The sequence below is a fragment of the Vigna unguiculata genome, chromosome 10 (genome assembly GCF_004118075.2).
Source record: "Vigna unguiculata cultivar IT97K-499-35 chromosome 10, ASM411807v1, whole genome shotgun sequence".
Taxonomy (NCBI): Eukaryota; Viridiplantae; Streptophyta; class Magnoliopsida; order Fabales; family Fabaceae; genus Vigna; species Vigna unguiculata.
The window spans coordinates 32,242,612-32,269,335 of NC_040288.1; the positions used below are offsets into that span (position 1 = coordinate 32,242,612).

At 33.9% G+C, this 26,724-nt stretch overlaps 2 protein-coding genes and 1 pseudogene across 4 annotated transcripts; all 3 read right to left on the minus strand.

Annotated features, from left to right (window-relative positions):
* Positions 1 to 717: 717 nt before the first annotated feature.
* Positions 718 to 10,585, minus strand: LOC114167095 (polygalacturonate 4-alpha-galacturonosyltransferase-like). Of its 3 annotated transcripts, none has more exons than XM_028052041.1 (11): positions 10,307 to 10,585; positions 10,061 to 10,218; positions 4,214 to 4,248; positions 4,054 to 4,113; positions 3,836 to 3,958; positions 3,660 to 3,720; positions 3,532 to 3,578; positions 2,740 to 3,074; positions 2,281 to 2,638; positions 1,498 to 2,085; positions 718 to 1,393 (listed from the first exon to the last, which is right to left on the minus strand). In XM_028052041.1, exons 2-11 carry the CDS (start codon positions 10,191 to 10,193, stop codon positions 1,118 to 1,120), a joined length of 2,016 nt encoding a protein of 671 aa, XP_027907842.1. In that variant the 5' UTR covers positions 10,194 to 10,218; positions 10,307 to 10,585; the 3' UTR covers positions 718 to 1,117. The 3 variants fall into 3 exon arrangements, with proteins under 3 accessions (XP_027907842.1, XP_027907841.1, XP_027907843.1); XM_028052040.1 differs by having other exon boundaries at positions 3,821 to 3,958; XM_028052042.1 differs by lacking the exons at positions 3,836 to 3,958; positions 10,307 to 10,585 and having other exon boundaries at positions 3,996 to 4,113.
* Positions 10,586 to 17,745: 7,160 nt separating this feature from the next.
* On the minus strand, positions 17,746 to 22,354 carry LOC114165731 (histone deacetylase complex subunit SAP18). Its single transcript, XM_028050307.1, has 5 exons — positions 22,116 to 22,354; positions 21,868 to 22,011; positions 21,673 to 21,768; positions 18,085 to 18,156; positions 17,746 to 18,006 (listed from the first exon to the last, which is right to left on the minus strand). Exons 1-5 carry the CDS (start codon positions 22,224 to 22,226, stop codon positions 17,974 to 17,976), a joined length of 456 nt encoding a protein of 151 aa, XP_027906108.1. The 5' UTR covers positions 22,227 to 22,354; the 3' UTR covers positions 17,746 to 17,973.
* A 2,543-nt stretch (positions 22,355 to 24,897) lies between these two features.
* On the minus strand, positions 24,898 to 25,533 carry LOC114165551 (annotated as a pseudogene).
* Between the last annotated feature and the right edge of the window lie 1,191 nt (positions 25,534 to 26,724).

Sequence of the window (26,724 nt, forward strand, 5' to 3'; positions counted from 1 at the left end):
TGAAATTATGAGAATTTGGAATTGACAATAGAGGATGGGATAGGGTTCATGTGTTTTATGTTATAGAATTTTTTATTATTATTTATGAGAAGTTTTGCTTCCATGTTTCAACTCTGTGGATGAGTTCAGATGTACATGAAGATAAAAACATAGATAAGCAAATGATGCCCAGAGCACATGGACCAATCACAATATGAAGCAAAATGAGGTAACATATTGACCATTTTTTCCATGTGTTCCTGTGTTCAATATTGTTCTTACCGAGAAAGGGGGAATAGGGTGCTGCTTCCAGTCCTTTGCTAAGTGGATCACCATTTTCATAATGAAAATTGGTTCACTGACTTAGGATAGTAATGTCTTAATTTTACTTTCCTTTAATGCATCTTTTTGTGCTCGGTTCAAGTCCTGAATTATCATAAATTCAGAAATACTAATCTATTATTTGACAAAAAAAATATGCAAAAAAGTAAATGGGACAATTGAGTATACATTCATACAAATATTTAGAACCATGACGTACTTAAAATGCATAAAATATTACATTTACTAAAGAAATCCTATTAAATGTGTATTTAATTTCTATTATAAATAAATAAATACATGCAACAAAACGATTATACTTTATTAACCAAACTGCCAAATAGGAGCAGTGGAAGCTTCCAACTAATGTAAGGGGAATTAGTAATAGCAAGACAAATAGCATTGGAAAGTCCATGATTTGAGAGTTAAAAAAAACATCTATACACAGAAACAAACCCTCAAAACAGAAGAAATTATGTTCCAAAGAATACAGAAATATGATATATGATTTCTAGTCCTGTCTGAGAATCAGAAGTATGGTACAATGAGGAGTTTTTATGGTAAACAAGGTGCACTACTTCTGTACCTTGTTTCAAATGGGTGAGTGGTGTAGTGAACAAATTAAATGAATTGAAAGCAAAAATCGATGGTGGGGACAAATATATAACACGCACTTACCCTACTCATCCTCTGCTCTAAGACATGTATCATCATTCTAGCAGATGAAATAGCAAAGCCAGAAAAGTGAGAGAAAGTAGGGAAGGCTGGAGAAAATAGAGAGAATTGTTCTCTGTATTTGGGACCAAATTATGAAGGGTTATTCATTTAGCTTACAGGTCCGAAGATAGGGATGACTGTACTTGACATATTTGATCCAGTAAGACCGATACTTTGTCATGGCAATTTCTAACCACGGCTTCATATTACCATTGTAGTGTACAACTGCTGCATTATCAATCTCTGATCGATCCACACTTGGATTATAACCCAAACCAAGTACATGCCATGATTTATCTAGCGGATGTGTCAACCCATAGAACGTTATTAGTCCTGGAGGTAATGTCCCCAGCTTCCACAGCACCCTGTCTTCATTCTAGAACCAGAGAGAAAAAACGAAAGTCGGTGAAAAATCTTTATTGATATTCTATTTGAGAATAGACAATTTATGTAAAACCAATATTTCGTTCAACTGCTTACCATATTCTGCCACTTGTGATATATACCGGTGATGTCCTTCTTTTTCCACTCCTTCAGATCAAATATGTTCATCCCGTATGCCCAACCACAGGCATTTGGATCAAAATTTCTTGCAATATGCGGATTTGAGAAGTTAAGGTATTTGTCAAATCTGTGAAAGCTCTGACCACACGTTTCAACAGCACCATTTACTTTCCCATTAAGATCCACATCCCATAGTCCAGTCAAATCCTTCTGAACAACAATGTCATCATCAAGAAATAAAATTTTATCCAATTTTGGATAAACCTGAGGAAGATAGAATCTCAGATGGTTGAGCATTGAGAGATATTTTGGATTCCTATACTTAAGATTGGAAGCACCGAAAGAAAGTGTGTTTGGATGGCCTGCTTTGAAATAATACTCTTTCATTGTAGAAGATTCGAGCTGCCGCAAGACTGGGCAGTAGGACGAGTTCAACCACTTAAACTCATCAACATTTTCAACATGGATTGTAGCTTTTCCAGGAGGGTTCAATAGAAACCACATGTTCATGGCACCAAAATTTAGTTTATCAGTAACAATGTGAAAAACATGCTTTGAAGGATCCTGCAATGTCCAAAATATTAAACATAAAGACAATGAGGGCCTGATATATGTTATAGATATATTTCTCCAAATTCTCACTTTGGAGAAATATATGTCAGTCCTAATGTCAAGGCACAATTATTTGCAATATATAATAAAGGAAACAATGCACTTGCACACAAATAGTAGTATTGTTAAAAAGACAGTCCAAGTCACCTTTGCATTCGTAATAGTTGAGTTGACAACAACAGAGGCAGCCAAGACATTGTCTGAAAACAGAGCATAGTGATAAAGACTGGGATTCTCCAAATTCTCACTTTGAGGGAACATTTTCTTTTCAGGAGGAAGGAGGTAGTAATCTATGGTAAGGCGCATGGATAAGCAATGGATTCCGTTTGGTATGGTCTTAGCAGCCAACTGACTGAGAAATGTGCTCTGTTTCTTCAAACTTCTAACTTGATCATCAGCTGTCTGTAGCATTGCTCTTAATTTTCCAGTGACCAATTTGCAGTCATACAATAGCTCCCTTGCTTTTGACAAAATTTGACCCATAGCCTTTATTTTCCCATGTGCACTAGAGATAATTAGACACACAACTAGTTAACTCAGCAAATTCAAAAGAATTAAAATGCTGATAAATGCACTCCTTCTATAAAATTACACAAGGCTTCAAACCTGTGATGTAGATCCGCATCAGAAACTGTGTCACCTAACGCACGTTGACTCTCTTTGAGCCGGAAAATTAGTTCTTGATAAAGTTCGACCTTGTTCTTCATCTTTGCAATGCTTAAATATACCTTTGCCATAATGATCTGGTCTCGCATCAACCGAACGGTAGAATCACCATTTTCATTCTCAATTTCTTTCCTCCAAATGCTGTATTTCCCCAGAACAGCTGACTCAACAGATTTTGAGCGTTCAATAGCTGCGTTTTCAAGTTTTACGGTTACTACATTATCCTCTTTTACCAACTCAGCAGCACGCTTTTCCCGCCTCCTCTCTATTAAATGCTGCAAAAGGAAAATTATAAACATGAAAAAAGTTTATTTAATTGTGTCCTGAATATTTTTTTTCCATACACGCCCAAACAATCTAAGGCCAGTTTCTACTATCTTGTCTACAAAAAGTGCTACTCCAACTTTTTCATCAATGTGAAAGTTGGCGTAGCACCAGTGTTGGGTAAATTAGTTTAGTGAAATGTACAAAAAAGAGAATAAATACAGATATTGTAAAATATTATTTCTAATGTAAGAGAGTACCAAATAATAAAATTCAATGTTTCAATACGATCTGAATAAAATGACATCTTTTGCTACGGAAATTTCAAGCCATTCAAGGTAGAAACCTTGCCAAAAAAAAAGGGAAAATAAGGCAGAGTACATATCCACTGCGCAAACTAACACTAAACTATGGTTTACCCCAACAAAAACTAGTGAAATAGAAGACAAATATCAGAATGATGCTCACCCTTCTGGTTTCACGTGCAGGACTATCAGTCCACAGAGGAAGACCATCTTCATTAAGAAAAAAGAAAATTAGAAAGTAAAGTAAGAAGCAGAATAGAGCATACTAAATAATATAGCTTATGATACCACCTGAAGACCTTCCATCCTTCATCTTTGGCTTTTCTTGTCTAACATGTGTTGGTTGCTTTAGCTGTAACAAAAATAAAAACAAACTTTTAGCATCTACACGGCAAAAACGCCTTCTGTTTTTAAAAACAAAAATTATGATCGAAAGTTCCAGGAAGAAGCACATTGTTCTTCCAAACCTCATGTGTACTGTTTGTAGTTTCTAATCCAACAACTCTCCATGAAGCAGACAAATTCTTTCTGAAATTGTCAAGACTGAAAGGTCCCAAATCATTCGTGCTGGATACAATAACATTAAGGACCTAAAAGATAATATTTATTAGAAAATCATATTCTTACATGAAATAAAAGTGATGAACATGGAAGAATAGCCCAAACTTTATAAGTATTTGCTTGCCTCTTCTGAAAGAAGTGATTTAAGATCCTGTAACGCCTGCCATTCTCTCCATTTGCTAACCTGTAGCAGTCAAACATTTACTTAAAAGGCAGAAGAGAAAAACCTAGAAGCTTTATCAAGTATGTTTTAAAATATAACAATAACACATAAAACAGGCTACCTGTTTACGTGGAACATCCGCAATATAATCTAGATCTGCACAATCCACTGAAAGTATCAGACTAACTTGAACTGATGATTATTTCCATTTAGATAAAAAAATTGAGACATTAATAAGAACTTAAATCACTTTCTACATATTAAATTCAATCAGGCAAATGAAGCATACTACTAAAGTTACTTCTGTTATCCACAAACAATCAATAAAGATATAGTGTATAATATGTTACCAGATACATGACAACTTTTCCTAAGGTCTAAGAGAGGAGAAGACAAATTAATAAAGATTAAACATTACAAAATATCCTTATATTATATTTATGAATTGTTAAAGTTACAAAGTTTTTCAGGGTATTGAGTTCTGTCCACTGTGAGGAGTGCAGACCAAGTAAAGTATAACATAAGTGAGTTATTCAGTTAGATTGTTTTTGTCAACCCATCTGTGATTTATTTCATTTCTTTAGCTTGTCCTCAAGAAGAGAGACTCAGAGGCCTCCCGTCTGGACTAGTGATTCTTCTACTCAGTTTAAAAGGCCCAATTTGGTTTTTAATGACACAGGCAGTTGGGCATTGAACTCAAACACCGTTTGAATTTCGCACAAGTGCAATGTGAGGAAAAGTGTAGACTCAATGAGCTGCATGCAAGCATGGAAGTTGGTCCAAAATGGTCAAAAGACATTCTTAAATACAACAACCAAACTGATATATCCTTTCTTCTCTTCATCCCATTCAATCTGGGACTTTATTTACCAACAAAAGAGAACTGAGGGAAGATAAACCTTTATAAATCTTATCTGAATCTGTATTATTCAGTTTGTTGGGTTGGGTTACAGAATGTGTACCCATACATATACAGAGACATAAACAAAATAAAATATTATCTAAGGAATATCTAAAAGATAAATTAATCATATGTTATCTTAAATAAAAGATAAACTACACATCTATCAAAATCATACTCCCCTTCAAGCTATAGCATATATGCCAGAGCACTCAGCTTGTTACGAAGTTATTCTAGAAGACATTATAGGATGGGAAAGTAATCCTAAGGATAATCTAAGATAACAAACTAAACGAAAAAACAGTTTAAGCTATTCTGTAATAAACTAAAGAAATCTTGTATTCTAACAGTCGCCCTTAAGTTAAAGCTTACAGAGCTTTAAACTCATTACAAATATACCCTTGTTATAGATCGCATATCATAGGCAGTGGCAGATCCTGGGTATGTTTAAGGGGGGCCTTGACTCCACAATTTTGTATGAATATGTACAAATTAGTATATAAATAAAAATATATTTTTAAATTTAGTATATTTTATATATTTGACATCCCAAAAAATTTGTATACTTGTAAAATTAATTTTGACACCCCCAAAATATATTTTGAAGATCCAGAACTGATAATAAGGTCCGCTTGTCAACCAGAGAGACTGTGCAAAGTGGGCCAACACTTTTAGCTGTTGACGCCCTTGATACATTCCATGCATTCAACCCCAAACAGTAGATAAAAACGACAGCCAGCAATGTAAAACAACCAAAGATGTATAAAACATGCAACAAACAACTTCAAAAGGGTTCCTGGGAAGGCCAACATGTAAAATCAATCAAGCGGCATCATGAAGATGGTCAAAGGGAAGAGCACACATTGGCAATACTCCAGGAGAATTTGCATGTTAAGGTGGTCGGACAGTAACACTCCAGCAAACGGCAGCATCTGGAGGACTGGCAGATCACCTTTGGTCAAAGGAAGTTAAAGAAAAAATAAGGGCCACTGCTCACCCTAATGGCTGAAACCCCAGTGAGAAAAGGGCCATTGCACAGAAAAAATGCGGTAGCAAAGCCGATGGCAGAAAGGAGGCCCATATGCTGTAAAGGCTGCTACTAGAGGTGGAAATAAGCCAAAAATTAGACCAGACTTTGGTAGGGCTGGACATGATCATATTAAAAAACAAACTCAACCTGACCTGTTTACGTGTATAGGCGTTTTTTTAAAGCGGGTATGCAATCGTCATCCTTAACAGAAATAAGGTTACCTTAAATAATAATGACATCATTTATTCCTCAAAAACCTCCACCTCTGTACCGTCCATAGTAACCAAATATTTATTGCCGGAACCAAAAGAAATTGTCATCCCTATTGTACACGGTTACTCCTGGGCTGAAACACCTTTTCCAGCAAAGTGGAAGACACCACTTCCTCTTATTGCTTTTTTCTCAAATCCTTCCCTAAGATATATCTCAAACCTTGTGTTTGGATAAGAAATTTCACAATTTTTAAGACATTCAAATACATTGAATTTGAATGGATCTCATTTCAAATTGTTTCATTTTTCAAATGTTCTGTTCGGATAAAACAATTTAAATTTAGTGAATTTTAATTTTCTTGTTTGGATAAAGTATTTCAATTACTACCAAATTCAAAAAACTATTTAAACACAACATAATTGTTAAGAATTAAAAAAAATAATATCAACATTGATAATCTTTTATAATCGAGTTTGATTGATGTTATTTTTTTGGTCAAAGTGCTTCAAGATTTTCTCATTTTATATTTGCCAAAATTTTTCTCAATTTATATTAAACAATATTATTTTCAAGTTATGAAATACTACATTAGGCCAAACCCAAGTAAGATAACACTGGATTGAGCTCATGCAAGATCAGGCTGAGCCAAATCAAGTCAAAGTTAAGCCAAGTCCACCAAGCTAGGCCGAGTTGAGTTTGGACCAAAGTTAATTGAGCTGAGTCAGTCTAGGTCCAAGTTGAGTCAAGTCAAGACATCCCACATTCAATCAAGTCAAGGTGGGTCCACGTTCATCTTAGTCGGGGCTAACCCACGTTTAGCCGAGTTAGGCTAGACCAGATTTGACCTAGTTCTATCAAGACCAAGTTACCAGGTAGGTCCTAGTTTGATCAAGACCAAGTTTGGACTAGCTGGATAAGTACCAAGTCAAGTGGAGCCCAAGTTGAGTAGAGTTGGCCTAGGTCAACTTGAGTCAGTTCGGGTCCAAGTCGAGCCCAAGTGAGGCAAGTCAATTTGGGTCCAAGTTGAGCCAAGCCGGGGCATCCACATTCGATTGAATTAGAGCTGGTCCACTTTCATATGAGTCAGGGTTGACCCACGTTCAGTTGAGTTGGGCTAGGCCCAAGTGGATCCTAGTTTGATCAATACCAGGTTTGGCCTAGCTCGATCAAGACCAAGTCAGGTCGAGCCTAAGTTGAGTTGAGTCGGTCTGGACTGGGTTAAGTCGAGTCAACCCATCCCCAAGTTGAGGCAAGTCATGCCTAGTCGAGTGTGATCGTGTTCAGTTGAATTTGGGCTAGGCCCATGTTGAATCAAGTTTGGACGGTTCCAACTCATGCTAGGTCTACGTCAAGTTAGGCCCTAGGTGGGACTGAGACAAACTAGGTCAGGTTTTAGCCAAGTCGAATTGGGTTGAGAGATCGGATTGGGGCTATGTCAAACTAAGTTGGGTTGATCCCACATTAGGTCAAGTCAAGTCTACGTAGGCCTAGGTTGTGCCGAATCAACCTGGACCAAGGTGGACCCAAACTACGAATGAAATTCTAGAATTTCAAATTCTTTCAAAATTCCTCAATCAAACAACATATTTTGTCATAAAGCATTTTAAATTCTCTAAAAAATGAATTACCTTCTTAAAATGCCATATCTAGACACACTATAAAAAAATGTGCAATGTATAGTAAGAAAATTAGGCAAAAAGTACTTATTTATGAACTTTTTTTCACATCACTAGTGATACTAAATATAACATAAAGCCAAATAAAAGTTCTAGTACAAGAGCCAACACTAAGCATGCACACCTACTAAATTGAAACCTGAACATTACCCCTCTTTGCATGGGATGCACACCTACTAAATTGAAACCTGAACATTACCCCTCTTTGCATGGAATCCCAGATGAGGATCACAAAAATGTGCAATCTTATAAAGTAATCTCAACATAACATTTCATTAAACAAATATTAAGCATCTCCATTTAGTGAGAGGGCATGCCTTTATATTCACACTATCATCGATCACAACTAAAAAATTCAATGACCATCGTGTCAACTATTACTACAGTCCCTAATCTGAAGATGCCCAATCTCAAAATAAAGGAATTTTGGAATAAAGGGGAAGGACAAGAACAAGACACAAACTTCAAGGAACCTTTCAACCACGCTAAAAACACTTAAGTTGTAGACACCAGAGGCACAAATATTATAGTTCACTAGCCCAAGAAAATTTGGATGCCTTTCCACCACCATGAGGCAAAAAGTTAGCAATTCAAAAGCAACAAAAACATAAACCCTTCCATCATCTAAATGCCCACCACAACAATGAATTCAAAACAAGGTGAAGGCTAGGGGATGAAACCCATCCATATCTCCTCCCATGGGTAATAAAATCCTGACCCTTAGATAAAGTATTTATTTATAATAAATGATCACAATTTTTTCTGCCTTTCCACTTTTTCCTTTTCTTTTTTTTATCTCTTATTCCCAACGTTTCAACCACTTTTTCCCTCTACCCTTCACCTACTACCGACCCAACCCATTCACAATTTCCCCATATTGGTTTTGGTCATCGGTGGTGGTTTCTGTTTAGGTTATTGGAGGCGGTTGCAATGGAGACTCGTCATGGTGATTGTTGTTGTTGGAGTTGTGCTACAGATCTCACATCAACTAGAGATATTGTCAAATAACACTATAAAGGTAGAGGTGCATACCTCACTTTACCAAGTCGGTTGTGTGATGTTGAGTTTTATACTTAAACTTCACTTCCATAAGATGGTGTCACGGTCATTCAAAGCCTATTCTAGTCAAGTTTGTCAAGCCTATTGCATCTCATTCACTATCAGGTTCACCTCTAGTCCCACACTCGAAATGTCTAATCCTTGGCATGAGAAGGTGTGTTGAAAATCTCACATCAACAAAAGATATAGCCAACTAAAAATATATAAGTAGATACAAATCTTATCTTGCAAGCTGATTTTATGGCATATCATTGTGGATGCACAACCTCAATTATTTATATGAAGTAAGAGAAACTTGAAGGGATAAACAGGGATAGACAAAAAAATGAAAATAAATAAATCTCAGCCCTCCATCTAAAAAGCCGCACATTTGTCGGTGGTAACAGTTTCTGCTAGTGGGAAACTTGAATGTGCTTCCCCCCACCCTAGAATCCATCTAAAATAAACAACCCCAGTTGTAGCTTCCACACTTTAACAAATCTAGTCTGGTTTTCTGCATTACAGACGTGTTATACCACATGTTACACTTGCAGAAATCCCATTCAAATGTGTATCCAACCAATTCCACTAACAGCATGTCTAAACAAAATGTTAACCGTTGTAGCATCTACACTATTGACAAATTTAACTTTATTTTCTGCGTTACAGACAACCATCCAAACACACGCTCACACTCTGACAAATCCCTCTCTCTTTGACCTTGCCCTTCCAACTTAACACTCCAATCACATACTAAACTTCCGGGAATCCTATCCAAACGCGTGTCCGACCAATTCCATTCACTCCAGTTAAGCATTTAAACCCACCAGTTGTAGCTTCTACACTCTTCACAAATTTAAAATCGTTTTCGGCGCAACAGACGCTTGTCCAAGCATACACTCACTCTCACAAAGCCCTCTCCCTCTCACACTTGCCCTTCCAACTAATCACTCAACATACAACTACCAAAAACACTTCACTTCCCAACTAAAACAACAATTAAACCAAAAACAGTCACAAACACTAAACTAGCCTACAAAACTCACTACACAGATCTTCAAACGCACGAAACAACAATCAACAAAAAAAAAAAACAGCAACCGAACTAACCAGCAGCGTAGAGTCCCCGAGCGAGGAAGAAAACCACGGGCGCAAGAACGCAGAGGAGAATGAAACCGAGAACGGGGAAGCAGGAGCCCTTGCCCCTGCTCTTGGCGAAGGAAAACCCTCTCCTCGGCGTCATTGCAGATCGGAGAGCGAAAACAAACCTGCAAAGCAAAGAAGGAAGTGAGGAACATCTAGAAAAGCAACATTGAGAGAGAGAGAGAAAAAGAGCGTGAGAAAGAGAAATCGAACTTCGATCTGGTTGGAGAGTGAGCTCGCGAGGGTTCACAGCACAATGCTAGTCGAAATCCATCACGAGAGGGAGAGAGAAGTTGCGTTGGTACTGTGCGCGTGAATCGAAGTTGGGAACCGACACTAACACCAATGTGTGTGTGAGAGTGAGAGTGAGAGTGAGAGAGAGAAAATCAATGCGTTAATGGCGTGTGTGATAGAAAGTTAGAGAGAGAGAGAGAGAGAGAGAGTGAACGGTGACGGTAATTTTCTATCGCTTTCTGTTGTGTTTTCTTTGCGGGGCCATTGTGAATGATATTTATACTATTATTTTTTTAATCTTCGTAGTTGGAGGTTCGCGATCGGATAACGGCGCCGATGGTGGTCAGAACGACGTCGTTGTCGGCAAAAGAGATAAAGAAGAAAAAAATTACAAAAAGACTTCTATTATTAGCTTATTCCGGGTTTTGACAAGGTGGAAGGATTGTTGTAGACGTTTTAAAATAGTAATTTGAAATATTTTTATAAAATAAAAATATTTTGACTCCAATTAGACTTATTTGACATTTTTATTTTTATTTTTCAATTAAAAAAATATATCAAAAAAGTATAACTGATGTTAGTATACGAGTGTTCTCTTCTATAACAGACAAAGATTGATATATAGCCCATTGTGTTTCTCTTAATTATAGCTTTTGTAATAATGGATGAAAACAGGTATTTTAGTTTGTGTAATAAATGTTTAGTTATACAATTAAAATTTATGATAAATAAATAATTTTTAATATATAATTTATTTTTAGATTTATGATCAATGTTTTATATTTTTTTAATTATTGGTAAAATAAAAATATCAAAATCTATTTTAGAATCAAAGGTATAAAATTGTCGGATTCAAAGGGATAAGAAACTGAAAAAGGTCTCAAAATATTAATGATAAATAAATTCTTTAAAATATTTCGTTCAACATGAAATTAAAGGGAAAATGTGAATTTGTTTCCTTTCTTTCACATCAAGCATCTCTCAACAGTGTCTTTTCTTCTCACTTTTTTTTCTTAAATGCTATTGCTTACATTTAAGTAACCATCTTATTACATTTGTTAATCACAACTTTTTTGTATCTATGTCTAACTTTGAAGCTTGTAAATTTCAATTTCAATACACTATATTAAATTGAAAATCAATATACATATTTATAGTTTTCCCTTAATCATTCCATAAATGTAATATTCTACAGTATTATAAAAGTATTATTTTTGTTTATAAATAACTTCTTATAAAAAAAAATAGGTCTCTTATACATTATTTTTCCTCAGATCATGTCTGCATTGTTTCTAAATTTTGCCTAAATTTGAAAATGTTGGTACAATACATAAGACAAACTTTCAAAAATATTTTTGATAGGTAGAGAATGTGAACATTTTCAAATGATAAAAAAGGTACATGGTGAGAGCAGCAGAATAATTAAAAAGATTTTATATAGTAGCGTGAGAAAAGCAAGGAGGCACGAATACTGTGTTATCGGGTAATAGTTGTTTTCTAGCAAAATTATAAAAATTTGTTATGAAAAAATAATATTTAAAAGTAATCGCATCATAACATTTTTTTTTCAATGAGAAATATGAACATAATAATTATTTCAGTAGGTTAGTTAAAATAGTTAAAAGAATGTATATATAAAAACAATTTAGAAGATTTATGATCTTCATTGTAAGAAAAAAATGCCTGGTTGGTAAACCGAAATATATATGGTAAGTATATTGAGAAAAATTATACGATTATATTAATAATAAATTCAAATTTGTTATAAGTTATCGAATAATTGTGTCACATATAATTTTTGAATGACGCTCTTCAAAAAGAACATGTAATAAATGTTTCAAAACTCTAACAAGACACAAATTTTACTTTAATCTAGCAAATTATCCCATGGAACGAAACTATATTAACTCACATATTTCTATAAAGAGTTTGATATTTGCAAACATTTTATTATTAAAAATTTAAAATGATAGTATAAGGACAACTACTACAAATTTAAAGTGATAGAATAAGGACAACTACATGTACTTTAATTAACAATAAGTTGAATCTAACCATTAATAAAAAAAAAACTGAGTATTATTGTCATGTTTGTTTTATTTTGTTTGGTTTAGCGAACATGCAAAACAGATTTTGCAGTCTGATCAATATATATTGACGGTTTTATCGACTAGCATATTCGTCGATAATAGTTGTAATCTATTTACCGACGGACGTATCTGTCGGTAAATATTTCAATTACTGACAAAAATACATGTCGATAAAGTTTACAGACAAGTTTGTTATCGATGAAATTTTTACCGTAAAAAATTAACAGTTATAGACGGATATTAGTTCTTACAGACGGAACTTGTCATCGGTAATACACGATTTTCTTGTAATAAACACAAGTGTTATAACTTTAATATACATTAGAAGATCCATACTACTAATGGTCTTATTAAACACTTTATAAATAGAAGGTTTTCTATATAAAGCAAATTAACAATTCTATGTGAATGTCAAATTTTTTTTCTGCATGTACTTTTGACTAAATATATCATAAGTGTTATATATAACATCTTATAAGATAATAGGGAGAGTGTTCTTTTATTTTGTAGGATTTGAGTTATGTGATTAATAAAAAAAAACTTAGTGTATGAAAAAGTTAGATTATCAAATTGTCCTTGGTGTTAAATATAGTATAAAATAATAATTAGATAAGTTATAATTAATTTTGAAATTTTTTCTACATAAATTTAAATATTAAAGATAAATATTAATTGAAAAAAGTAAATATTTTAATGTATTTGAACAGAAAAATATATGCTGGAATCGGAGACAGCCAATTAGGATTTGGATACAAAGTTCAAGCATTTGATACCGGATACATAAATAAATTTGGGAATTGGGTAAGTGGACATAAAGACAACAAAGGGGTAGAATAGTAATTTGGTACAATAATCTCATAAATCTCTTGAAACGGCAAGATTGAAAATGTAGTATAACCTCGCAAATCATCGTCTATCAGTCCCTTCCTTTCACTGAAAACGAACAACATTTTATCTACTAAATCATTGTTCTCCATTCTTTGACTACAATAAATTTGTGTATGAGAACACACCCTAAAAATTACTTTGTGTACTCGTTATAGGTGATAAATAAAATATTTTATAATTTATAAAAGAGGATTGAACATATACTAACAATGATGTGATTCTGTACATAAAATGTTTATTTGAATCGTTTAAACTAAAATAATCTAGCCTTCATAAACAATGATAATCTAAATGACTTATAAATTTTATAATAACTAATGTTTAGTTTTGGTAAATCAATATATCTATTAATCCAAACGCACCCTCATTGCAATTTTTTTTCTAACAAATAATTCTTATTTTGCATATCCATTATTATATCGTTGTCTTTGTAATTGTTAAACATTTTTTTTTGTTATGAACAAAAATAATAATTAAAGAATACTTGACACAACTAAAAGTAGTTTTATGAAAAAGAACCCTTGTACCTTTTCATCTTAATGGAAATAAAGAGAATAAGTAACTTAGTGTATTCATTGTAAGCTAGCTATAGCTGTGGATGACAATCGTAATCATTTATTGATTAACCTTTACGTTTGTAAACGAAAACGAAACTTGAACATGACATAGTGTTACGGCGGTTTAGTGTATAAAGTGTTTATCTACTAAATCTATTACACTTCAACCGCTCATTTGCTCTCTTTTACAACTTATTTGGAATAACCTTTTTCGAAACCCATTTTCACCATTAAACTATCAACCCTAAACCATTTACTAACAAAAATATGCAAAATCATTTTTTAAGATCTGTAAAAAAAACCCTTCTAGAACTAATTTACTTCTTTTGATCAGAGCTGTTAAAATATGTTAGAATTTGCGAACCAATCCGCGGCTCACCACGGGTTTGGGCCTGGTTGAGTTGAAACTTTTTTTACAAATTTCAATATAGGTTCATTTTTGACCCAGCTTACCTAGAACCTCACTCATCCGGGTTGAACCTGTGGTGAGCCGGGTTGGCTCACCAACCGACAAATAAATAGTCACACAGTATTTTTTATTAAGTTGAGTTTTGCATTTGGGTCATGTTAGGTTGTTCTTTTTAGCCAACACATAAATAATTTATATTTTTGTGATTTTAGTTTGTATTTGGATTGTATTAAAATTTATTTAGATTTTAATTAGAATTATAATTTAGTTTTGACCGAAAAAAAGTAAAAAAATTGTATTTTTTAATTGAGTGAATCCGTAAGCCAACCCGTTTAACCCACCAACCCGTGGTGGGTCGGGTCGGGTTCGAATTTTTTTGGCTCGCTAATAAGGGAACCAAGTTGGGTTGACTCACTAAGTAATCAACCCGTGGTAGGTCGAGCCAAGTTAAGCCGGATTATCCGTTTTGACAGCTCTACTTTTAACATATAACTTATCTTCATATTATTATTGCACGAAAATGGTAAATGTCAAGAATTAAAATTAATTAAAAACATTTAATCACTATATTTGTAGCTAGAATGAAACTAGCATATTATAGTTGATTTGGCGGGTTTACCATAGTAGTGGAAGAAATGACACAAATATAGTTGATTTGGACTTACTTGTTTTTATATATTTGGTGAGATATGAGAGAATAACTTTAAGAAAAATGATATTTTAATAACTAAAATTTGATAAATTTTATCTTATAACTTGAGATATGATATTTTCTAAGTAATTTTTCATTTTTTTTTATATTTTAAAATGACTTAAAAGATATCCCTTCATGTTATAAAAGAAAATTGTCAAAATTTAGTTGTTAAAATATTATTTTTCTAATATTAAAGGACCTTACATTTTCTTCCAAATCAATCGAAAGACAAGTAGCAAAGGCAACTAATATACCTTTCCACAAAATTAATATAATGCCTTTCATATGTACTTTTGTTCTTCATTCTTAAAATTGGTCAAAAGTATTGAACTCCCACAAATCGGATTTTTCTAGCAAAAATCATCTACCTATTATTTTTACTTCTAACAAATCAGTCATATACACTTATAAACTTTTCACTCATCACTACTCTCTTTTTTACTCATTTTCATTTAGTTCAGACAATAATTTTACTTTTCACTCTAGTTATTTTTCTTTCTTTCATTTTTCACCATCTCACTTTCAATGATTTCATCCCAAAATATTATTTCTAATTCAAAATCATGCACCTTACCTCAAACATATTATTGTTTTCAATCTTTAGAGATTTTGAGCTTCCCCATAATGAAATAATGTTATTTTTCTGGTTAGTATTTATTTATGAGACAAATTAATTATAAATATGTATTTAACCAATTGTTGACACACTTTCAGCGATTCTACTTCTTAAATTGGTTTGACTACCTATCTTAGTACATATCTTGCTTGGGAATGAGGTCATTCATGTTTAATAATTTTTCTAAATATCACAACATTTCTTATTTTTATAAAAGGAAAAAAAAAAAGTTAACCGAATAACTTTTAAAAAGTAACCAGTTTACTTTCTTCCTCTTTCATCCCAAAACTAATATGTGGGATAAAGAATAAATTCTTTAAGTTAAAAAGAATTGAACCAAACACGACTTGGTAAAATTCATACGAACCTAATTAGAAAATTGCACCTAATGAAGAAAAAAAAAATGAGAGTTAAGAAAAGCGATAAAAGAATGAGAGTCACCAAAAATGGACCTAATTAGAAAATGAAGATTAGTAACATTTACTGAAAGATGAATGTGACAGATAACTTTCTTAGGCACTACGAATTAGCACGTCGTTTGAACGCACACACTTATAGTAATGATTCCTTGATTTTCTTCCACCAATATTTCACAACAACTTCTTCATGTCTTTAACTTAATCATGGTGGAAGAATTGGCGTATACGCAGCTAGTTCTTTTGCCCAACGCAACAAGTAGCACACGTGCTGTAGTTCAACAATAAATTGGAATAGTGCTTGCTAACAGTAACACCAAAATTGTATGATGACACCCATAAATTTCTTCTGATATTAATTAATATCTCCCTTTTTCCTTCGATATTCATTGGACCAACTTATTAGGTTGCACTTGGTGGTGGTGGTGGTTTCTTAAGGGCAAAGGATGGTTGTGCATGTCATTATTTTTAATTATTATTATTATTATTATTATTATTATTATGAATAGTTTAGTATGTATTTATTTATCATTTCTCTTACCGGAATATGTTACTTAGTTTTGGGAACACTTATATGGTGTATCTGACAATTTTACATTATTTAGAAATCAAGATCAAATACAGTTTAAATATTTTTTTTTCTACTTTCATCCTATGAGACACCTCGGAAACACGGTGATTGATTCTAATAATGTTATCGGACTTGTGATCGAAACATTAGCGTCCATCCTGGAGCCGAAAACTCTTAGTCCTCGACTATTGAACCTTATTCTAATACATCCAATAGTCCTACATCACTTGAGAGTCGAGGTCAAATGCAGTTTATATATACTTCTTTCATCCTCTGAGACATGTCCTTTTAAAGACAAAACAGTAACAGAACTTCACTCCAAAACGACGATATCTAAATTAATTTTGGAAATATTTTTTTGGAAGACACTCACCACTCTTCTTCTAGATAAAAAAAATTTAAAATTGATTTAGGGTATTCCACAAAACAAAATTCAGAACAATGGCGTGATAACCTTCAACTATGTAAGTAAGAACAAGCCCTAAGGAGTCAGTTTTTGTTGTGCCTCCTATGTAAGCGAAATTCACAAATTTACTAATCTGTGAAAGAATACTCAGAGTGCGGGTTGCAATTACTCCTTACAAATTTTCTTAGGTTGTAGTTCATGATTCACTTGAATTGCTTCAGTTCATGTTGGATTATTAATCAATCATACAACTAAGAATATTAATGAAATTTGGCACTTATAAGTACATTTTCCATTAAGGAAATGGTTTGTCTAATAGGATTATCACTTTGTATCGGATACCACCGAAATTCTTTACAATGGCTAACCCATAGCTCCGTTCTCAAAAGGCTCTGTCTATTTGCTAAAGTTTATGTTCATTAAGTCAATACACGTCCCCCATTTTCTTTGTGTAATCAATTCATTCGTTTCTAAAAGACCTTTACACAGTCACCGCAATCAGAGAAAACTATGCTCAATAGGAAGGACTAAATTTATACTTTTGTTAAGTGTATATAAAGTGTGCATCTATCTTTGACTATAGTTCATTAGTGGAGGAAAAAGCTGCAATTCATCCTTTGGGTAATGCTGCTAGATAAAGTAAAAATGCCACAACACTTCCTGCATCTTTAACATTTGTTGCCATTGAATCACGAAATCCAACGATTTTCACTCACTAATTTGGTATTCTATCTATCTAAATCCATTCCTTTTATCTTGGGAGACAAAAGATTGGGGAAAGAAAGGACTGTGATAATAGGCATTAGAAATCGTCAATCTATCATTTTTTGCAACCAAAGAAACTGGACTTATATGAGTTTCATGTAACATTTAACAGCTAAATATTTCCATAGTACAGACTTTTCAACTCTAAAATAAGCCTAGTGTTTCGAGGCCTGCAAACATAAGCAGCCCAAAACGCGTAACAATGGCGAGATGCTATCCAGTATCCACAATAACCTACAGAATAGCCACATCCAAGTAGTCACCGATCTGCACATTTCGAACTAAGTTAGCAATATAGTTTGTGATGATCAAGCATAAACATAAGAAGAATTTATTTATTTGTACCTCAAAACCTAGTTCAGCTAAAGCCTTGCCATCATCCAATCTTCCATTTCCATAAGATAATGTCTTACCCACCTTCATGAAACGCGATCAAGTAGAGAATACAAAATATGAGAATGATTCAACACGAAAGCTCCAACTCATAATAGCAACAGTAAACATCTTTTTTTGCTGACCATGACAATGGTACTAATTAATCATTGCCGAAAGTAACAAGTAACATTGATGTGAACCCTAAGCACATACAAGGAGGGTAATCCTCTTCCAACATATTTAGTTCTTATCCAAAGAGAAATACCCAAAAGGTCCTCAACAGTTTAGGTCAATAATCTGTACCGATACCATGGTCGTAAAGTAATAACAAGAGTAATAACGACATTCATTTAAAACTACAAGTGCTTGTCTAACATTTGGGATTGAGCCTAAGTCGCCCAAGGTTCGAACTGCTCTTGATATAAAATCGTAACACCCCACTTTAGCTTAATTTGCCTGCTAAATGAGATATTACCAAATTGATATAAAGCATAATCAATTACATAATTATAGAGTATATTTACAATCCTCCATTATCTTATTACAAAAAGCTTAAACATTCTATAAAATATAATCTAGGAGGACAACAAAATATACAGTATACCATTATAGAAAAGTCTCCAACACTAGAAATCACTAGGTCCCCACCCACTCAAGACTTGTTCTTTTGTACTACCTACATCTTAGGTTTCCATTTTTTTTTCAATTAAAAGAGACTAAATTATTAGTTTCCCTTACCTTAAGAAGATTCCAAGCACTGTGTTTCTCTTACACAACTTCAAAATGTATAATTGGTCTAGTTACACAAACAAAAGCCTGATCAACGCACGATTTTATGACCAGTAATAGATAGAAATCCATTTAGAAGGTAGAAAAACTATATGAAACCAAAAGAAACGCACATGCAAGGAAGAAAACAAATTGCTTGAGAAAAAAGGGGCAGAAATTGAACTTACTCAAAAGAACAAATTGATCGGTCCTAATTGTTCCTTAGCCCCTCAATTTCACTGTGGTGCAATTTCATTCTAAGAAAGAGGAGAAATTGGGGTGAAATTTCATAGACAAAGAAGAGGTGGCAAGGTTATGAAGGCATGAGAGAGAATTGGATAACATATAAGAAGAGAAAGAAAGGACTGCCCAGGGGCGGCCACACAAGAGGTTTACAATTCTTTCCAACAGGAATTTTCGTCCTCGAAAATTGGCTCACCAAGAAATGACTAAGATATCATTCTCTTATCATCTTCTTGATCTCTTAAGTGAAATCACTAGATGCAAGATCCCATGCTTGGTAATGATGTTTGAGAAGATGATAAGAGAATTATATCTTCGTCATTTCTTGTTAAGCCCATTTTCGAAGACAAAAATTCTTGTTGTTGTGAAGAATTGTAAAGCCCAAGCGTGGACGGACCCCCTAGGCATTTTTTTCTTTTCTTTTCTTCTCTTCATTTGTTCTCCGATTCTCTCCCATGCCTCCATAGCCATCCCACCTCTTCTTTCTCTCTCAAATTTTACCTCTAATTTCTCATCCTTTTCAAAATCAAATTGCACCACGGTGACATTCAGGAGCTAAGGAACATTCAAGACCGATCAATTTTGTCTTTTGAGTAAGTTCAATTTTTTTCCCTTTTTCATTCAAACAATCTGTTTTCTCCCTTGAATGCGGGTTTCTTTCGGATGCATGAAGTTTTTCTACCTTCTAGATGGATCTCTATCTAATGGTGATTATGAAATCGTGCTCTGATTGTTGATCAAGCTTCTGCATAGAGCAATTATACGTTTTTATTTGTGCAGGAGAAAAACAATGCCAACGATCTTCCTTAAGGTAAGGGAAACTAATCATTTAGTCTCTTTTAATTGATAATCATTTAGTCTCTTTTAAGATGAAGGTGCAAGTAGTAGTAACGTTGGAGACTTTTCTATAAAGTAGGGTGTTACACTTGGTGGAGAATATAAGTGATTGGTTCTGCCCCCTTAATAGCTAACTTTTGGCAGGGGTTCCCCAATAGATAAATCACAATCCCATTTACCAATTGGGATCACATTTTCCCAAAACCAGGCCAACCCCACATAACTATTATTCCATTGTCCAAACATACCTATGAAAAGGGAAGGACTAAACAGGCTACAAGAAAATATGACAATCTCTTTGCATTAAACACTTATAACAGTTGTTAGGATTGTACTGACCAAAGGAAAAACAAAAAATGCACCATTAGAGGGGCTCAAGCTCTGAGGTGAGAGGTGTTCAAAAGAGGATGACTTACAAAATAAAGGCATAAAAATACAGTAAAAACAGAAATATTTACTATTTTGTATATTCATTCTCTAAACATTCTAATCCTAACTATTTTATTCCATCCCTTTAGCATTCATAGTTATCAAGTTGGATGACTGAACTTTCAAAGATTTTTTTTCACGCACGGGTTGCCTGAACTGACCACAATGGGATCTATTTTATTTCATCCCTTTAGTATTCATAGTTTTAAAGTTGGATGACTGGACTTTCGAAGATTTTTTTTCACATGTGAAAAAGCAATGCATGGGTTGCCTGAACTGAACCACAATGGGATCCCTACAGTGCCTATGAAAGCACACAAACAAGCAATAATGAATTTCACAAACTCAATTATTTGATAAGGGTTTTTGTTCACTTTCACTAAGCTTAAAAAAACCCTAAGACAATTGATGAACTGATAGATGTCAGTCCCAAACAGAATGGGATATGATAATGTATAAAAACTGTACTATTGAATATCTGTGAAGTGAGCAAGAAATGTTCTACACTATATGTTATATTTTTCAGAGTCTATGACTCCTCAAGAGAGATAACTCTCCTCAACCTATTCCGTAACAAACTCCCCCCCTACATTCTCTTTGCTCCCCCTTCAAATACCTGAATTCTCACTAATTCCAAATCCCTTGCCACATCACAACCCTCCTAACTAATTATTATTCCCTAGATCCACTTTCGTTCTTCTAGAATAAACCTTCCAGACTTTGGACCTTACACCAACACGGTCGTCTCCACTACACCCTTTTTCCTGCTGTCTCAGCCCATCCTCAAGTGTTCAATCATGAACACATATATTACAACTTGCTTGTGTTAAAATGATATATTAAGTATAGACAACACATTTGCTCTATACTCTATTCCACTGAAGGAGTTATAAAGCTCAGAAACCAACTTTATGACATATTTGGATCTGCATTAACACGCATCAGTAATTCAAGTTTTACAATTTTGTTTTAAGAAAAGTCTACACTCTACAACCACAATATCCGGTTCTCTGGGGCCTCCACAACTGTGACAGCATTTACCAGCAATTTTCCACAGTATAAAAGTGAATGCAGTTTAAAACCTGACAAGGTTTTATGCCTACACTGTCCAAACTCATCAACAAACGCTCATTTGTGCATTATGTAGTTACTTCACAATCAAACTCACACACATTATCCTCAAACTTAGGGGCAAAATAATAGTACATGCATGGAAAAAAAAGAAATAGAACAAAAGAGCAATATGAATAAACCCTAAGCAGATAGAGAATATTGAATTACCTCTTGAACTTTGAACCGGCCGTTTTTATCAGGAAACACGAAGGCGAATGAGAGCTTGGCATTTCTTCTTCTCGCAGCGGGGGCCACTTCTTTAACCTGCGGAGAAAATAGAGTGAGTGAAGCAGAAGCAGAAAGGGGCAAAAATTAGAGAGAGAACAGAGAAAGGGTTTGAATGAGAATGGAAATTGCAATTACAAGATCGGTGAGTTCACGGAGAGTAGCGTCCTTCCAGGTGTAAATCTGGACTTCGTCCTTGGGCTCTTTGCCTCTAACGGCGAAGTCTTCCATCAAGTGGTGACCTCCGATCTTGGTGAACACTCGCAGCAGCAAGGGACATGTCTGAAGGTTGAATTAACGAAAGAAAGTGAGTGAGAGAGAGAGAGAGGGAGAGAGAAAGAGAGAAGAAGAAGAAAGAAGAAAAGGAAAGGATGAAAAAAGAGTACCTTTTCGCGATCGACAGGTTCGAGGCGAGGGCGAGAGGGAGGAGGAGGAGGAGGGCCACGTGGCGGCGGAGGCAACGCTCTTCCACCTTGTCGTTTTCCTCCGTCGCTCATCTCTCTTTCCCTGTTCTTCTGTTACTCTTCTTCTTCTTTTGCTCAATGTCTGTTTCAGAGGGCTTATGCTGCAATGCAAATCCAAATGAAAAATGCAGTATGATTCAAAGACACTCAAGCATTCACTATCCTTCTCTCTTTGGGTTTGGGCCTCGCATTTATATACTTCTTTTTTTCAGCATCTCAATCATTTCTAACTTCACTCCCATGATTTTTAAAATGATTATTTTGTCCTTTATAAAAGTGATTTTTGAATATGTGAACAAGTTTTCCGATATTTTTAGAACATAATTTTCAAAATAGGATTTCTAAAATAATATTTCAAAACAAATTTTATTACCCTCTCCAAATTTTCTGCAAAACTTGGTTGCTAATTTTATTATTGTTTATAAAACCACATTTATATTGATTTATTTTGGTTTGTTGTTCTTGTCGTCGTGTACTTTATGTTTTGACGAAGAATTGTTCAAATCAAGATTTATTTTGCGAATGACTGATTAGTAAATTACATACTCATGTTTAAACGCACCTTGCTGATTAGATGATGACAAAAAAAAAATCAAGTTGAGTGGTTTACATAAGAATTATTGAATGAAATTATAGTGTTAAAGGCTGATTTGGTCTTTAACTGCTTAAAGGTCGATCTGATCTTTAACTACCAAAAGGTTGATCTAGTCTTTAATTGTCAAAAGGCCGATCTAGTTGCTAGACCCAAGGTCGATCTAGTTGTTAAATAAATACTAGTGGGATTGCTAAGACAAGAGTACAAGGTAATAAATGAGGACTTTAATGTACTAATGCATGTAACTGTCCAAGATATGGCAAGAAACGTGAATTAAATAGAGAATTTTGATGAGCATTGAACAGAAAGAGAATCCAAGGGGTCGGAAAGATAGGCATAAAGGAAAAATATCAAGGAAGGAGAAGGACAAGACACTCTGAGTGCTTTACGTGATTGGACTATGAACCTTTTGGCTAAAACAGAAATAAAATGTTCAAACATATAAAATCATCGGTTGAAGTTGAAACCAGGTGTGCCAACTATTCTTTTAAGAAACATTGATCAAGAAAAAGGTCTTTGTAATCACGTAAGGTTGCAAGTTAATAAGTTAAGCAAAAATGTGATTTATGCTACTCTGATCATAAGAAAAAGCATTAGTCAAAAGATATTTATACCAAGAATGAATTTAATATCTTATGATTCTAGATTTTCTTTTAAATTTTAAAGAAGACAATTTTCAATATCACTGTTTTTTTTTTTGCAATGACAATCAACGATAGTCAAGGACAATATTTTATGAGAATTAAACTTTATATGTCACATCCAGTATAACATGACCAACCGTATGTTGTTGTTTCTAGAGTCATAACAAAAAAATTATTGAAAATCCTAATTCTAGACAAAGATGGAGATGTTAGTACCAACATTAAAAGTATTGAGTATAAAGAAATCTTCCAAACTCTTTAAAAACAAACATGTACAACATTTTGCATTAGATTTAAGGTATACACCTTCTAATTTTAAGTTTTATTTCAATTATAAGATATGTATATCAAAGTTACGTTATAAGTTCTTTAGTGGTTAATTGCAAATGAAAGATGTCGATAAAAGACCTCATTATGAATAAAAGACTTCTTATATCAATATAAACTTGAGGTAATGCAACATTCTTAAGATCTACTTTAACTTACTCCAACATTGATATTTGAAACCACTTATGTGTACTCTATTTTGGATATATAGTATCAATGATAACTATATGATTTTTTGTTTTGAGATATAGTATTGCATGTTTACGGATGATGCTTACCAAGTACTAACAAAATGTTATAGTCTAAGTTATTTGTGCATTCACATGGGTTAAAAAACTAGTAATAAACTATGCAAACATTGTGAAATTTTGGGGAGAAACACATGATATAAAATATTTCACTGATAATCAACCTCTCTTGTTAATGCAAATTAATTAAAATGTATTGAAATTTAAATGATTTAACCAGTTAGATCTCATCAATTTCATTACCCAAAGTTATAACATTACAATAATTAGATAGATTGTATTATTTTTGTAAGTATCACTACAAAAATAATTAATTTTTTCTAGGACAAAATTTGTATGTATTGAATAAAATCCATATGTAATTGAATATTATCTACAAATTATATACGAAAAAAATTCATATGTAAAACAGGCGTCTGAATCCTAACATATGAAAAAAAAATCCATATAGAATGTTACATATGGAATTTTTCATAGATAATGAAATCTGTAAAAAAAATTACATACGAATTATTCTGTATGTAATTCTTGGTGAATTACATATGAAATAATCCATATGTAAGTTACATATGAAATAACCCATAAGTAATTCACCCAGAATACACACTTGTTTATAACATACGAAATAATCAAGGCTCTAGTGATTGATATAAACGTCCCAGTGGATTTGGCCAGTGTGTTGTTAGTTTTCCAATCTAATTTTTCCATCTTGTACCCACAATTACCAAACAGATAAGCTTAAGGATTAATTAAGAAAATTATGCAATACCTACTATAATGTAGCTATTAATTTCAAAAGCTACCTCTCCCCTTAAGCCATACCATCATATAACACTAGCAATTGTGAGTTTTACGTTTATATACTCTAGAGGTTGCAATGACAATAACTCTTAATCTCCAAACCTACACAAACATAAACCCCAAACAAAATTGAAAAGAAGAAAGAAAAATGGAGAGACAACTACTAATGCAAAAATAGGGTCGTTGTATTATGAAGGGATAAGGATGTAACCTAGAGTCTTGGAGCTTAGGCATCATGGAAGCAGAGTGAATCCCCAAAGCATCCTCGTACAAACCCTAGAGGAAAATCAATGATTCCTTCCGCTGGAGACGTCGACATGGATGAAGAGTTGGTCCATGGTAGAATCTTCATCCTCACGGGTTGACAACCGCATGACATAAACGCTTACCTCTTCCTCGTCGTAATCACGTTTCAGAATCGAACCTTGTAAATTCAGAGCCCCCTTCACGATGGTGAACTGTGATGGAGAACTCACTTTCTACGATGCACGTATACGTGAGACAATGTCTAAACCTAGAGTAAAACCCTAAGAGACAAAGAGAGTGAGAAAGAACATACAAGGGGCTCTTGGTAGTGATCTTTGAGGGAAGGGCGAACTATCGATTTCTTGATAGTGATCCTTGAGGGAGCATAGAAGTATTGACTTCATGGCAAGGGAGATGCCGCCACCTTCTAATGAAAACAGCTACCGAAGGGCACCCACGACACCTACTAATGATGGGGAAAACAACAACAAACAATATACCAGAGAATGCAGCGGATATAATTTGCAAGAATCTATGAGGAGCAATAATCAAAGAGCAGCAATAATAAATCACCAAAAGCACAAATAAAGGCACCAATATTTTTAACGTGGAAAACCCCTCAAATCAAGGGTAAAAACCACGAGTCGTCCAGACCAAAGAAATAGCTTCACTATGATCAACAAGAGTACAAAAGAGTCTCAATCAATAGCACAAATTAGTGCCAACACCCAACCAAATAACAAAGCAACAAAGCTTTCAAATAGAGAAGAACAAGAGAGGAAAACCTCTAAAAATCACTGCTACAGTGCGAAATTAATATCTCCCAACTCAGACCTCGTATCAACGATCCAACCAATTAGAATGAAGAGCAATGAGTCCCGAACCTGCTGTAAAAATTTCAGCGTGATCTAACGGTGAACGAACCCGCAGTGCCGAATTTACGGCGACAACTCTATGAAAAACGTGAACAGAATTTTTCCTCTACCTCTCCCTCTATGTGTTAGGGCTTTCAGTGTGTTCTAACTCTATTGTTCTGCCTCTCTATTTATTTTATAGCCCCCTCTCCACTAAGTTAGGTGAGACATGGACTTCTCAAATTTTGGGTCTTTTCTCCACATAGGAAGGGAGCCCAATACCCAACAACTAACACTCGCTTCCACATTGATTTGTCTACTTTATACTGGATGTTGTTTTAACTTGACGAGCAGGACACAAGATGAGCAGGAACGAGACAACATATGGTTCAAGACTTTTCGAAGAATGTTGGAAGATGATGAACAAAGATGATAAAACACATTCTATTTTTTCAAAATCCTATTTTGTTTTTTAAAATCTGTATGTAAATTCTGTATGAAAGATAAACCTTTATTTATATATAGATTTTACATACAAGAAAAAAAGGAATTAATTTATTATTACATACAGAAAAAATCTGTTTGTAAAGAAATTTTACCAACAAAAGAAAATATGTATATAAAATCTATATGTAAAATTTAATTTATTTATAGATTAAAATTTGTATGTAAATAATATTGATTTTTTTTAGTGTATAACGGCTCATCCTTTGGGAATTTGAATTCGCTGGTATGTTTTAGATTTTGCAAATATGTTAATTTAAAATAATTTTACTTATTATACTGTGATGTCTAATCGTTCAGATTGACAAGTCT